The sequence below is a fragment of the Procambarus clarkii genome, chromosome 34 (genome assembly GCF_040958095.1).
Source record: "Procambarus clarkii isolate CNS0578487 chromosome 34, FALCON_Pclarkii_2.0, whole genome shotgun sequence".
In the NCBI taxonomy this organism is placed as follows: domain Eukaryota; kingdom Metazoa; phylum Arthropoda; class Malacostraca; order Decapoda; family Cambaridae; genus Procambarus; species Procambarus clarkii.
This window is the reverse complement of record NC_091183.1, coordinates 36,599,559-36,615,623: the sequence shown is the minus strand read 5'-3', so window position 1 is coordinate 36,615,623 and position 16,065 is coordinate 36,599,559. Positions and strand designations below refer to the sequence as shown.

The 16,065-nt window shown below is 34.5% G+C and overlaps 1 protein-coding gene across 2 annotated transcripts; it reads right to left on the bottom strand.

The window, feature by feature from the left end:
- Positions 1-1,302: 1,302 nt before the first annotated feature.
- Positions 1,303-15,729, bottom strand: Mer (ezrin/radixin/moesin family protein merlin). Of its 2 annotated transcripts, none has more exons than XM_045748253.2 (11): positions 15,640-15,729; positions 14,308-14,537; positions 13,539-13,661; positions 12,670-12,830; positions 11,452-11,630; positions 10,998-11,293; positions 9,708-9,835; positions 9,066-9,225; positions 8,260-8,525; positions 7,495-7,741; positions 1,303-7,291 (listed from the first exon to the last, which is right to left on the bottom strand). In XM_045748253.2, exons 2-11 carry the CDS (start codon positions 14,527-14,529, stop codon positions 7,148-7,150), a joined length of 1,926 nt encoding a protein of 641 aa, XP_045604209.1. In that variant the 5' UTR covers positions 14,530-14,537; positions 15,640-15,729; the 3' UTR covers positions 1,303-7,147. The 2 variants fall into 2 exon arrangements, with proteins under 2 accessions (XP_045604209.1, XP_045604208.1); XM_045748252.2 differs by lacking the exon at positions 15,640-15,729 and adding an exon at positions 15,434-15,612.
- Between the last annotated feature and the right edge of the window lie 336 nt (positions 15,730-16,065).

Genomic DNA, 16,065 nt, shown 5'->3' with positions numbered 1-16,065 from the left:
CATGAGACTATTTTTAAAGAACAGAGTACAACATACAAATTTTTTTTTATTTTTTATTTACAAATTTCTTACAAATTATGTAAGCAATTCCATCTCCTTAACTGACTTAATCAGTTGAGTAAATCAACAGCATCAGTCACTAAGTGATACACATCTTTGGCAGTAGAGTACCAGTAAAAAAAGGCACATGATTTCTCTACCTCTTAAAGCACTTACTCCCTACATAAAAAGCTAGTTGTGACCATGATCTTTAATAATTCTAATGCAAGTCACAACTTCCTAACAAATCCAGCAACTACTTACAAAAATTAATTTACATATAACTGAAATACAGTACAGTATCTACCAATATTTAATATTTAATGCCTAAATATCTTAAGTATTTATTGAGTATCTGATCACAAAATTTTCAGAAAAATCCTAATGTGCCCAGTTTAATATTAATTATTTAGGAAGATGTCAAATTAAAAAAGTACTAGTCATGAGTTACAATAATTCATGTGTATTTTTATGATTACATTGTGAAAATAAAATTCTTAATGTATACTGTATATTAATGCATCTTAACCATACAAGACATACATTACTTGCCTTTTTTTTCATCAAAATATGGTATTAAATCGTCACCATTCATGACAAACATGTACTGACTAGAATTCTTCTATACAGTATACAGATATACAATTAGTGTGTAGGTGACCTATCAACAAAGAACTCTTAAACAGTCAATACATTTCAGTTGAGCACCATCAACCAGAGAGTTGCTCATGTATCTTGTGGGTATTATTAAAATAATACAGGAATATTAATTATATATAGGTACAGCAGTGACCTATCCACATATAAATCAGGTTCCTCACTATTGACCCGATACTTGAGTATTATTAAAATTCCTTTTCCCCTTTAACTTGCTGACAATTTTCATTGTTGTCAAACAAAGGCTCAAGAATAGAGTAAAATGGATATATGACCACGTGTGTGAATTTAGAAATACGCCAAGTTTGATCACACATTTAACAATACCCAACATATTTGACTGCATTCAGTGAGTTATTAGTCTGTTTAATGTTTTGATGAATATATAAAAGTTAAGTTTTAACTTAATGGAAAGTTTCATACTGTAGTAGCATTCTTTGGGACATGCTTACAAAGAATGTACATTAGCAAACATATGCAGCATACTTCTCTAAAATTCAGTCATACTAGCAAGCTTAAATTTGTTTAAGCAGTAAATATTAGGCCAAGGCTTCAAAAGGCCAGCCTTATTGATGATTCGATCAGGAGGAAGGACAATTAAAAGCATTTAAAACTAAATACCATAAAGCTTTTAACAGCACAGTGATATTTATAGGCATAAGATTAGTTTGCCTCAGTGTCCCATGGAAGCACTATAGGATGGGGAGAGGGGGAGATTTACAAGGTAAGTTTGCCCACTGTGCCAACCCCCAGGTATTCTGCTGAACATCACAGAAAGCCTGGATTTTGGTACAAGGAACCTTAGTATGGCTGTTATGAACAGTGACAGACGAAGTGATGGAATGCCAACATATACCAAAGCACCACTGCTGTACAATGATGATGGACATTCGGCCAAACAAACCAAGCCCACATCAAAATTGATCTTAAATAGCACTTTACTAAATTTCAGAAAGTGAAAATAAGAATTAAACAGCCCTATAAGAAGTGATGGTGTTGGACATTAGCTATCTAACTTATACATAAACTTAACCATGGTAAATAAATTAATCCACTCAGATCTTTACCTTCTTCAGCATCCCTATTTCAGTTATGAAAATTTTCTACACCTAATTTTTAACAAATCTAACCCTAAACCTGGTGTGACAGAACACGTCATGTTCCACAAAGAGAGAAATCCTTCTCTACACACGCACTTATCACATAACCATTGTTTGTATCTGGGATACAGCCCCTCACAATATTATGACATTTTTACATATCATCTATGACAAAACAAAAAAACAGTTCAATTAGATTAAAAATTAACAAACTGAATAAGAAATACACATTTACTGTCATCTAATATTTAAGACCGAGTTAGTGTAACAATCTCTTTACACATTATTTAGTTGCTGGATTTGTAATTAGAAAAATCTAATATGACCTCATACTTTGGGTAGGTGGGCAATGTTCTAATTATAACAAAGGAAGGACACTTAAAAAAACAAATGTTAATCACATACAAGCATACATCCTCTACTTTGGCATTTAGGAAGAATAAACATAGCAATCTTAAAATCAACTTACCTCTTGTGCCGTTCCACCATATAAACTGGACCTTGCAGACAAATTAAGAGAGTAGATTATTAATGTGGCCATATGTCTACATATTTGCATAACATATCCTACACTTAGAAAAAATACAATCTTTATAAACTGCCGGTACTCATACCACACTTTGTCAAGATACAGGTACGACTATAACCAACACAAGTTCTTTGGCACAAATGTATCCAAACCTTCAATAAATGATCATTAAATTACCACAGGAATATTTAATAATAATTATAATTCGTTGTGTCGGAGGACAGGAAGCCCGAGTGCGTTTATACACATTAGGCTTTTATCAGGGTCTTTTTTTTTTTCCCCCTCGCCCCCCAGGCTGAATTACTGACCCCACCCAGGATGCAACCCCACAACAGGCTTGACTAACTCCTGAGTACCTACTTACTGCTAGGTGAACATGTGCATTAGGTGAAAGGAAATGTGCCCAACCATTTCTGTCCCTCCTGGGAATCGAAAACGAACCCGACTGTACTACTAGGACCCTCTAATTTACCAAGATTCTCAATTTATACCTGTCCTGTTTCCATTACCCTTCTGCTATATAAATTAACAAGCATACAAATTTTCCAAAGAAAGTACTGTATAAGCATAACATGGGAAGCTTCTACTTTATAACATACACATTAATTTAAGCTGATCATTACAGAAATATAATTGGCAGAAATTTATGCAGTAGTGCTAATGTCAATAACATCACATCCCATTTTTGTTTACTAAATAGTGTTATTTGTTGTTTTTGATGGACACCAATAAAGATGCACACTTCTCTGAGCCTTAATATTTCTCTTAACACAAAGATTTTCATGATGGCTCCAAAGTAACAAAGATTAAAACCATGTTCTTGTTATCCAATGAACATGGATACAACCATGTATCCAATAATCAAAACTCACTATAGATACAACCTCATTCACAGCATGCATAATTTTGACAAATACATTCTTTAAACATTTATTCCATATAAATACAATCTTTTTGAAAGCATCTTCCCCCATCAGCAGAGAACTATTTCATTTTCCACTGAGCAGCAAGGAATTTCTCAAAAAACAACAGGGTACCTCAGAGATTCTGGTAATCCGAATCTCTTGAGTACAGCAATCTGAATGAATTAATGTTTGAATTTTCAACCTTTAAACCTGAATAGAGATTTGGGTAAGAAGGTTACATGGAATGAGAAACTTGAATAAATTTGAATTCAAGTTCTAGACTGTTTAATAGCAATTTGAGTTACCAATACTGTACCAATTAAATTACTGTATAAGCACTTAATCTCTTTACTCCCAAAGTTATAATAAATTCATATGTATACATTGATGTAATGTGTGTTGGCAACAGGCAGGTGCCTTTCCTATTTTCCTTAAAGAATGATTGCCATAACTGGCTGTTGGCAAGTCTCTATACTTGTTTTTCTTATGTCTTTTTCTTCACCGATTCCCCTGCCTTTGTTGTTGTGAAGCATGCAGGCAGGTATTCTCAGTCAGGCAGTCACTGTCAGTCAAATGGTAACAGTCTGATTTCAAGCAGTCTCAAGTCTCTGGCAAGCCAACAGTCAAACCTTTACAATTCTCATTATTCCACCTTTAAAGGGCTCAAGGCCACCAGCTGACAGGAAGCGAGGACCATACCATATTTATTCAATCCTAAAAGTGGCCGAGGGGTACATATTGTGCCCAGGGTCAACCGGTCCTGACCCTCTCAACCTGCCCAGCTAAGTGTTCTTCCCTCACGTGAGTCTACCTCGTACCACTCCATTACTGAAAGATTTACTTTCCTAATTTTTTTTTGTTTTAATACAAACTTACATAATTTTTTCTATGACTATGTCTGATAGCACCAGACCTCAACGTGGAGGTGTCAAGTGAAAGTTATGCTATCCATGAAAGCTGCGAGTGATTGAACTTGATGAAAATGGCTGTTCATTTTTTAACATGCCTGGTAAGATATCGAGGTAACTCGAATGGGGTGGACCTACATGATTCAGATTCACTGTACAGTATGTAATTATCTGAATTAAAACTATTCTAATGAGCACATAGTACAGTACAGTACTGCATAAGCACAAAAATACATACATTAGTACATTAACAAATTAAATGCCCTGTTCCAGTCTGCAACTTTGCGAGGCAAATGAGATATTAAGCACATATTTTGCACGTAGGCCAACAAAATATAGTGTGTGTGTACTTTTGGGTGTATGCCCAGAAAAAATTAGGTTAGTAGATTGGCAGTTACATTTTTAAAACATGATGTTATTTTAACATGTAATATCAGTATTGCTGAAATTTGAAAGCAAAATTTAAGGAGCATATAAAATAAATAAATATACCCAGTGTGTGTGTGTACTTACTGTCTGTCTGTGTGTGTATGTGTGTGTGTGTGCATGCTTGAGGGGGCTCAAGTCAGAGCTCAACCCCCTCAAGCACAACTACTCACCTAGTTGTGGTTGCGGGGGTTGAGCTCTGGCTCTTCGGTCCTGCCTCTCAACTGTCAATCAACTGGTGTACAGATTCCTGAGCCTACTGGGCTCTATCATATCTACATTAAATATATATACGTATATGTGTACATATGTATGTATGTATGTGTGAACTTAGGGCCGGTTGCAAATCATACACACACAATTTTTTATCCGCCTTGACCTTCTGATAACTACAACACAAAATGCATTCCATATACATATTACTTACATATTATTACGATGTTTAAGCACAATTTGCCTAATAATTATTTATCATAAAACTAATCTAAAGGCACAACTGGCTTGACAAAAATAACATCTTTACATAAGCTACTGGTACTTGGATAGCTAAAGGATCAGAGATAAGATGCCTTGGGAACCCCCTTTGAGATCTCTAGCATTCACTTCAACAATATATAAATGAAAAATAAAATAAAAATATTACAGTTCCCTCGTGCTGTCCACATACTAAACTTTAGAAATAGACAAATATTTGTCCGATTCCTTTCCATGAATCAAAAGCGAGTTCCCATCTTCAGACCCATATGTGATTAGCTAGTTCTTAAACCCTGTTCGACTTTCATTACAAGTATATGAAACATTTTACACTTTCACATGAATCCATTATTTTTATGATAGGTAAAATTAGTATTCCTAAGATTATCAACTTTTGGAAAACAATCTTCTAAGGAAAGCTGCCATTGTACTGAAGAAAGATGCCATTGTACTGAAGAAAAATGCAGTTGTACTGAAGCAAGTTGCCATTGTACTGAAGCAAAATTCACTGCTGACAAGCAAGTTTAAAGCCTACCTCTGGCTTGACACTAAATAATTAAAACAAGAGTGGCCAATCCTATGTGAAAATTGCAATGAGACGACATTTTAGAATGAGAAATTAAAGGAAATATACCGGAAACTGCAACTGTTGTTTCTAAAATGGATAGTAATGAATCGTGAAAAATATCCTGATCAGATAATAGCTGCCCTAAACCGAAGTGTACAATGAAAAAGGTTTTACCTATCTCTGGACAATCTGTGCACTGATCATTGACTGCACCTGCCTATGGAAACTCATGGACTACTATTATCAAGACTAGTTCACATCTAGCAATTCTGCTGTCAATTATAACTTAAAAAAAAAAAAACAAGTTTCTCCTTTAACTTTAGTGAACAATAAGTTGGCACCAATAAACAAGGCACTACATTTCCCTAAACACTTTAAATATGACTAATGTATAGTACAAAAATTTGTATCAGTCACTTTATTTTAATCAAATCCATTTTTGAAATTAGATACAAAATTAACTCGCAAAAAGAGTTTTATAAAATAATTATCTTTGCATAATGTAAGGAAAAATTAAACTGCAAAGAATAAAATATTACAGTAGTTACAAATTTTGTGTATTATTTTGAATAAAAAAAATTGTGTTATTTTTTACACAACCATACAATACTAAAACGAGTAAAAGGTACACAAGGTCCAATACTAAGAGGGTTACAGTTAAGTCTTGAAGAGGAACTGGAAGAAGCAGGAATAGTTAGAGAAGCAAATGGAAGAACAGAAACAAACATGAGTGTGTAGAAATAGCCTAAGCTACTCTATCCATTTGAGATGCATTTTATTGTCTCAAACGTACTTCAACATACGTGTGGGGGTACAATAAATATACATCATTTTATATATATGTACTGTATATACAGTATATAATATAAATATGTTACATATATGACAATGTCAGATCATGGATTCATTCCTTCTGAAGATGTATTAATATGCAAAAGTACTTACAGAAATTCCTGTTTCAATTCTTCCTGTGTGGTCTGACACTGTCACATTTTTCATCACGTGTTAATTTTCGTGATTTACACACGTTATATACTGTATATATATATATATATATATATATAAATATATATATATATATATATAAATTATAAAGCAAATGTGTACCATATTTATTATATGCACACATAATATAACTTTATGGAAACGGTAAAAATAAGCAGTCAGCAGGAGAAAATGTCATTGAGTAAAAGAACGCTAACCTCAGTTGACAGACCAATTTTCTAATCACAATACGTATCTTAAAAGATAATGCTATTTTATTACAATAACATAGTGTTTGCAATTCAGTAAACATAATGAGCTTGTGAGTTTAATTCTGAAAACATTTAGAAATAGTCTTTAAAAATATTTGCAGTAGATTGGAACATGAAAGTCAATCATATACAGTACAATACACAGACCCTGTAATGTTTAATTTACATACTGTACTGTACGTGGATTCCAATTCACGACAATTAAACTTTCTAGTTTTGTTCCAATCTTCTTTTGTACAGTTTCTATCTCTTTATAAAAAATACCAATATAACACAAAGCACCCCCTAGAGTTCCTCAAAGAATGCAACTCTGGTCCTGGTGGTGCCCGAGCGAGTGCGACGAAGAGTGGAATATTTGGTCTCTCCCGACCGTAGCTGCTCATGATACACAGCATCCAAAACTGTTTGATTTTCTTCCACTTTCAACACCTGAAATATAAGGTAATTTTACAACACAAACATAATAAAGTGAGAAAACATTTTATTTTTTTGACATTTGACATTACATAGTAGTAGTACTGTAACTTTTAATAAATGGTAAAGATGACTTTTTTCCATTCTGGCATTTTTATGTCTAAATATATTATTTCCCAAACTTTTCTACAAACAATTCCATATTTCACAAATCTTACTTCAATTTCAGATTTTAGATGCCGCAGTTGCTGTTGCAGGTGTCTTGACCTCTCCAGGTATTCTCCTCTCTCTTTTTCAATTTCTAAGCTCAGCTGCTCCACATCTGTGTCATTCAGTAGGTCTAAAGATGTTAATTCCGGCCCAACGTATGATGAGCTCAGTGCATCGGTGCTGCCGCCTAACGTCAGATCAGGCAAGTCCCCAGTAGATCCAATACCTACATCATTGCTACTGCCTATAACCAAACTGTATGGAAAGAAATACAATATATTGATATAAAATACAGTACAGTACTACACAATTTCCTTACTTTTTTATGTCAGCAGTGCTACTGTTTAGTGTAACATCTATTAATATATACTAAAATCTGTATTTTTTTGGTCATTAGAGTCATTAGAGTAGCTATATGTGTTTTCTGGTTTACCTCTTTAAATTTTTCTATAGTGTATATATAAAACATTCTATGTCACGTACATAAATTTAATTTGAGCCGAATTCTGGCTCGCTACACACATTTGGAGCTTGGTGCTAAATATTAATAAGGCTGTTGCTTGATATTTTGTTGCAGCAAAACAAAACAAATAAAATACAGTATTAATTCTGTGAAAGTCAAAAGATATCTCTACTGGAGATACACAATAAATTACACAAATTTAGTAACTAATGAAACAAATTCTATACACTGACAAAATCAAAGTTAACTTTTCCTCAGAGCAAAATGAGCTGAAGGCAATAAATTCAATTGGATGCTGCTCGAAGATTACCCGTGGGAGAGTGATGTGGTTGCAAGATGGGGAGTGGAGGAGTTCAGAAGGGATGCATTCAGTAATGATGCATTAAGAATTGTCGAGTTGGCTGCTGAATGGCTAATGGAAGCATTAAAGCTTTGAATAAAACCAGTTAGCTTTTCCTTTGCCTGTTTTTCAGCAATCCGGGCTCGGATTAGTTCATGCTGAAGACGATCGGCTTCTGTAGCTCTCCTCTCTCCTTCGTCGACCAATTTTGACACCAGCATTTCTGCCTCTCGCACCTTGGTTGCATAATAAACATATTACATTTTAATAATACTAAAGATCATACTGCAAATCATACAGCACATAAGCATTGAAATACAATCTTAATTTCATAGTTTGAAAAAGTAAGGAGAGCACTTATAAACATTCACCACTCTATTAGTGCCTCACATTTTCTATGGATTTTGTCTTCCTACCAAGTACATACACAATATGCACGTCCATAACTATGTTGTAGTGTTGAGCCTGATAGTATGTAGCCAGACTTTACAGCAACATATTTCTGTAAAGTTTGCTATTGCTTTTGATTTATATATATCATATAAAATGGAGAAACTTGCTACAATGCTGTAGTGCTTAAATGAAGGTGAAAGAAAAATTCAATTTATATTTAAGTGTATTAAAAACCAAATTTTTGGATGTAACCTATATCCTTTCTCAAGGTACTGTATACAGAGCTCATTGTATACAATGAACATTGTAAACAGTACCTTGACAATTTATTGCTTGAATTGCATTTGTAATTCAAGCAATAAATTTACATCACACTTACTAACCTTGTGTTCCATAAGCATTTTTTCTTCTTGAGTTTTAGCTGAAATGATGTGTGCGCGCTGGCACTCCTGCTCTGCCTCTGAGGCTTTCTGTGTTAGAAGCATTGTTTCCTCCTCAGCAATGCGAGATTTCTCTACAAGCAGCTCTGCTGTCTCCTCAGATCTGGAAAAGAGTACAGTTGATGTTACAGATTCTCAAAATATAAAGATAAAAGAGCATTTTAATATCAATATGAATTAGGGTCTGAAACATGGTCAAATAAACTTACAGTTCTGATATCACTAATGGTAGGAATTAATGGGAGGATGGAAAGCCCTTCTATGTATATTTGCTTTTATTTTTTTTAATGCAATATATGAAACCTTTCCTTTCTCATGTGGTCATCAATTGATGTATTTTTGGTCTTCTTAATTTATTATGTCACTAAAAATATCCTAGTGATTGCTGGCTAAACTACTGGTATTTTGCTTAGCAATTCATTACATTTAGGAGGCCTGGTCGAGGACCGTGCAGCGGGAATGCTGAGCCCCGAAATCATCGCAAGGTACTATTTAACAAGTGCTCAATATGATACTAGCAAATTTACTTCCCCAGAAAGTAATGGTCTAATATTCATACATTAAAATATTTACAAAGACTTTTACCTTCGTAGTGCATCATTTGCCACTCTCATTTCCTCTTGGTACTGAAGTAATCGCTGCTCTAGCTCAGCCTTTTGTCTTTCTACTTCTTCTCTCAACTGTTTCTCACGAGCTAATTTGTCCTTTTCAATCTGAAATAAAAGATGACTGTGTAGTCAGTTGTTCTTATAGTGGAGTGTTGTGAGTGGATCTACAGTACACAAATATATATGGAAAGGATGGGTGGAAGATGAGAGACTATACTGAATGAGCATTTACCTGTAGTGATATAGTTGCTCGAGCCATAATCACCTCGGAGCTGCTTGTTTATTTTATACCAAGAAGATAGATAAATAATAATCAGTGAAACTGCTAAGCCAGTAGGCATATGGAGCACATGGAAAGTATATGAGCAGAGGATAAGACCTGGAAAATGAGCGAGGGAAGGAATAATGCCTAACACATTGGACTGTTGGGAGTTGAATGCTAACCTGCATAAAGTGTGTATGTTGCTGGACCGACCAGTCCAAGTGGTCGGACATATCAAGATGAAAGCATATAGGAAAGGGTGAGGATAAAGGGATTATATCCAAGATGAATACAGATGGGACAGGCAGTCTTGAGGGAGCCAGTGTCATCAGTACATTACAGAATACATTTTCTCACTATCAGTCTACCAAGAGCAGAAGAATATTCAGAAACAGGTTTGATGTGATCAGTCAGTTAATGTGCATGTTCTTAGTGTATAATTGAAAGTGGCAGAACAACTGTTATCACCAGAGACAGGCTAAATAATAATATTAATGGGAATGCGTCTTGTCTAGCTCCAAGAAAACAGTTCGTTCACATTAAAAATGACAAACCTCTCTACACTTTGGTTTATTGGAAAGATATATATATATATATATAAGTTACACCAATATTCAATATAAATCAAGGTATATAATATGATACAGGCCAAATAGTATTTATATATAAACTAAATGTATATGGTAATTGTTTATATTATACAGTATTGTAATATTAATTCTGATAATGGTGGCTGAAACATAATATTACTGATATACTAAATTGACTAGTATTCAAATAATAATCTCTATATAACTACAAAATAAGGAATAATGTTCCTTAAGTTCTTTAATTAAGGGACATTATTCCTTATTTTGTAGTTATATAGAGATTATTATTTGAATACAGTACTAGTCTATTATTATTTGAATACTAGTTCTTTAGTTAATCCAAAAGACATCTATATCTTGGTTTGTAAGCAACAATAATCACTCTCAATTAATAAACTATATATAAACAGCTGACCTGTCTGCGAAGCTTCTCTTCCCTGGCAGCAGCTTTCATTTGTTGTACCTCGATTGTGTCAGGTTTTCTTCTTCTTTTGAACAAATCATGATTACCTATACTGAGGTCTAAGATAAGTTTGTTCATACGACTATTTTTGGAAAAAAACACAAAATTAGGAGCAGTCTTGTCTGTGGGACGGATAGTGAATTTCTTGTCATCAACACTAATGTTACGTATTTCAGACCATGGGAAGCTGATCTTTGGTTCCAACTTGTTTTCACTTTCATAAACATTAAGCCCAAGTGCAGTTACACCTGTTGGCAGAGATAACATTTAGAATAAGTCTGAATATTTATGTATTCTTTTGATACCTGTTTTATCTGGTTCAGTACTTTACAAATAAATATACCATTACTTTTTACAAAGACTATAAGAAGAAAATACTGTAGATATAAATCTTCAAGTGACATACCAAGCCATAGTTCTGTTTGTTTTTTGTTGGTGATATTGAAGTAGTTGACACCATACATGCCCAGATCTTGTGCAATTTTGAGGTACTCCATTTCAGCTTCATCTCTCGTCATTCCTTGGTGGTCAGCATACCAAATTCGGATGCGCTCCTCCCACATCTCGGCCGTCATCTGATACTGACTGTAATTTAGACGAGGTGAATAGTTAGTCCAGTCAACAAATTCTTCCTCTAAAATTAAGACCCTATGTACAATGCTACAAAACCCATAATACATTACACTCACTGGGACAAATGATAATACATAAGCTCAAACAGAACAATAGCTATTTGCTACTTTTAATACATAATATTGCTTTTAGCAGTCACTAGTGTTTCTATACTTTGTTATTAAATTCCAAGGCTGCACCTCCCCTCTTCTATCGGGATTATCCAGTCATCACGGCACGTATGCACAAATATCGAAAATGCTACTTGTTATTTATACTGGTATTTTAGATACTGCTCAAGATCTCTACCTCCCCATTCCCCCTCCCACTGATATTAAAACATTTAAAATCTGCCACCAGGTAACCACCAGGGTTACCAAATAACAACAGAGCGTCTTACGCCTTCATATAACCCCTGCATTGTGTATAGCATATTAAGGTGCTTGATGGGTGGGCAACATTTTTTGGAATTTAGCAATATCAGTATTTTTTTTTTAGTTTGTTAACTTTCTGTGATTTCAAATTACAATTTTTGAACTTACTAATATTTTGAAACTTTTCACATTTTCAAAAACTTTCAATGTTACTAATTCATTGACAACTGCACCATGAAGTTGTCACTTGAAACAGGTGTGCAGTGCAGGGGTTAAAAGTATCAATCCAGTGTCATAGTACTCTTCGGATATCACATGGATACAGCAAGTTTAAGATGAAAAAAAAGGTGAAAACTCTACCCTTTCAGGGGGTAATTAATTTCATAAAATTATAAAAATAACAAAATAAATTTTCTCTCATAACTAAAATCACGTTTATTTTTAATTTGCTTTTTTTGTCAAAAACCGCAAGAAGCCACAGCTAAAACTAATACCATGCAATAGTCTTCACGTACACTTGCAACCCCCTGCACCATGCGCAGCAGTTAACTACTGTACTCTATTGATTTTCGCACAAGTACACCCAACAGTGAGGCAATGAACACCACTTGCACTGAGACAGGTACTGAGCAACTCACTTGATGACCCGCTGGGGCAGCAGCTCCTCCATGGAGAGTGCACCGGTCTGGTAACTGCTTGGGTCATAATCACCAAATTTAGCTTGAACTGCATATGATGCTAATAATACTGACATCTCTGGGGGACAGTATATGTCCATATTCAAGATGGATTGCTTAACCTGTAAAAACAAAAAATAAACAACAAATTTTAGCAACAAATTAGCAATTTAACCATATTACTGAAATTTTATATGTATAAAATGGCAGTCCACAGCATGGCTAATAAAATACAGGCACTCAAAAATATTTACAAATACTGTATCTACGTCTTAAGTACTAGATAATGTATAGTGCTCAAGTTACCCAGAAGCCCACAACATAAAATTGTCTTCCTCCTGCCACTGATTCTTCTGTGGACATTTCTCAGTGCAACAAACTGAACAATATCCTGAACTACAGTTCTCCAGATTTAACAGTTATATAGCCCTTCAGAATTTTCTACATTAAATTTGGTATTCTGTCATTTTTGTTATTTTAGGCTTTAAGTAAAATAACTAGACTTTTATTGTTGTGATTGCCTTCTCCAGTATTCGGTACGTGAAGAAGCCATCCAATGCACTTTAATCTTGGAAAAAGCAGCTGGCACTTTTGCTTAAAAGCTATCTACCTGGATCTTTAAAACAACAAATAATATTCAACCATAACAAATATTAAAGGTTTAGATGTCTTTACAGAAATTGACTTAGTTCTCAAGCTGGTGAACAAAAAGATTTGAGAAATTTAATGCAAGTATTAATATTGCAACTAATACCTAACACAAAATTACAGCATTAACACTTTAAAGCCCCCAGTTCACCATTAAGTGGACACAAAATTATATTTGTTACCTGAAGGAAGAAAAGATGTTGAGTGACCTCTTGCACAAGTTCCTCGCTCACATCCTCCGGGTAGAATTTAGCCAGAAATACAAATGGTACGGGAGAGCGGCGAGGAATATCCTGGTCCTGGACCTGATAAACAACAGCGTTCACACACTCACAAACCACACAAGCTTAGAAATGTTTGCTCAAGGTGTTATTCAAGAATTTGTTAATGTTTCAAGTCCCTATCGTTGAAAATAGACATGAATTCTGAAAATATTATAAAAGGCAAACATATTGCATCTGGAAATGACAATTCTTCAGCATTATTGTGCTTTAAATTATTAAAAGTGAATATGAATTTTTCAACGTCTTTACTTATCTTATTGTCCATACACAAAAAATAAAGCCTGAAAACATGAAATGGCTTTAACATATACCAAGTTTAACGAATAAATAAAAAGCCTTTAAACAACATTGAAACAATATACAGTATGTCTACATGTGCTCTCTCTCCACACCTACAGAATAATAATTACAGCATATAATAATGATGTTAGTATTTAAACAATAATTATATTAATTATAATGACCGTAATAATAATTATAATGGTCATTATAACTTATAACTAAAATATGAATAATATAATAATAAATAATATCAATAATAAAATAATTATATAATAATAATTATATAATAATAATTATAAAATAATAATAATACTGTAATAATAATAATAATAATACAGTAATAATAAAACAATCATATCAATAATAAAAATAAATATCTTCTCACCTTTCTTTCCATTTTGAGCCAAGCAAAGTCACCTTTTGAGTCTTCATACTGGAGACCAAAATACCATGTTTCCCTAAGGCCAATAGTACGCCCCACCAGGTCAAACAAGTCGCGCCCATTTGCCCGCCAGGGCAAGTTAAATTCCAGTTCAGCATCGAGTGTTACAATCTTTACAGGAAAAGACTTGGCACTTCTGCCCCGGAAGAAATTCCTCAGGGGCATTACGAGAGCTGTCAAAAGAACACTAAGAATCAGTGAGCTAAACTAAAGTACCTGTACAGTATATTTCACTCTCATATACCTTAGTCCTTTTGCTTTTTTATATAAATAGTCCCCACTTTGTATGCTTTCACTCAGACTCGATCCCATGCCTGGCATACAAACATTGTAAAGCCCAATATTACTACCTATCCACAATCAGAAATTGCCAAATTTCATTATCATAACAATCGATTCATTTCCAAGATTTACCCAAGGGCTATCATACATCTAGTGGCCTAAATGGGGACAGGAAGTTGGCGGCTAATTAAAGACCCCCCCATTTTTTCTGAGGATTTTTCCAACTAGATTGTTAACTGCAGTACTCTCTTGGCATTAACAGCTTTGGCTGATGTAACAGCTTTACGTTAAGTAGACATGACATGATGGAGTGCCCATGGAATATAAGGCTGTACTACATTCAAAGTTCCTAACCCAGCAAAATACTCATAAACATCTATGTATTATATTTTTGCATAAAAATTTATTTATATAACTTCATTTTTTTCTAAGGTTTCCTACAAAACATAATGCAACCACTACAAAAGATAATATTCCACGAGTGAATTTCAATAAGATTTTCAATGAAGGTTCAAGCGAACTGCAAAGGATCTTCAAAAACATAACGGGTCACCAATTCTCGGCTTATTGTACCGACAACCCTTTGTGGGTGCTCCGCCCAGAACACCGGCACGACCATTTAATATGTGGGTCCTTAGCCTAATGCACCGACAGTCGATCCTAGGAAAAAGTTAAGACATGACTGGTCATTGTACAAAGTCATTACTAAGTTACTATAGGCCTAGTATGAACTAGGCCTATAAGAGCACATTTGGCTATCAATGTAGTTTGTCTATTACAGCCCTACCTAGGCTAGTTTACATTAACACAAGAAACTATATAATTTGAAGCATATAAATGTAAGGCAGATATGGGGGGGTGGCTGAGGGCTGGCCAGCTTGCTCCAAAGGCCTAGTTGAGCCTCCGTGGCCCCGGTGGTGTGGCCCTGGGGTGAAGTGAGTGGCCCTGGATTAAGGTGAGAGGCACCCCAGGGTGACCAGGATGATAACTGACCTGGTAGAGGCAGGTCAGGTCATCACGACCCCCGCCACACCTGATGGGGTTTGTTTACAGCACACAGCTGACACTCACACCTCACCCCTCATCCCGCAACAGGTTGATCACCTATTTTATTTATTTTTTATTTATATATATACAAGAAGGTACATTGGGATTGTGAGGAGACATAACATAATAATTTTACAGTATAATATTATATAATTATATAGTAATTTAACACCCCTCACTCACTACCTCACTCTACACCTCTCTCACTATCTCACGCTTTATTCCAGAATTCTAAATATATACCCTCTAGTAATTTCAAATTATTTTATTACTGGTATGTTTGGGAATTTTTGTATGTAACTTCGAAATATTCACTTCCTGAATTATATTGATCATGTTCATAAGCATTCATATATATCTAAATCTTATGAA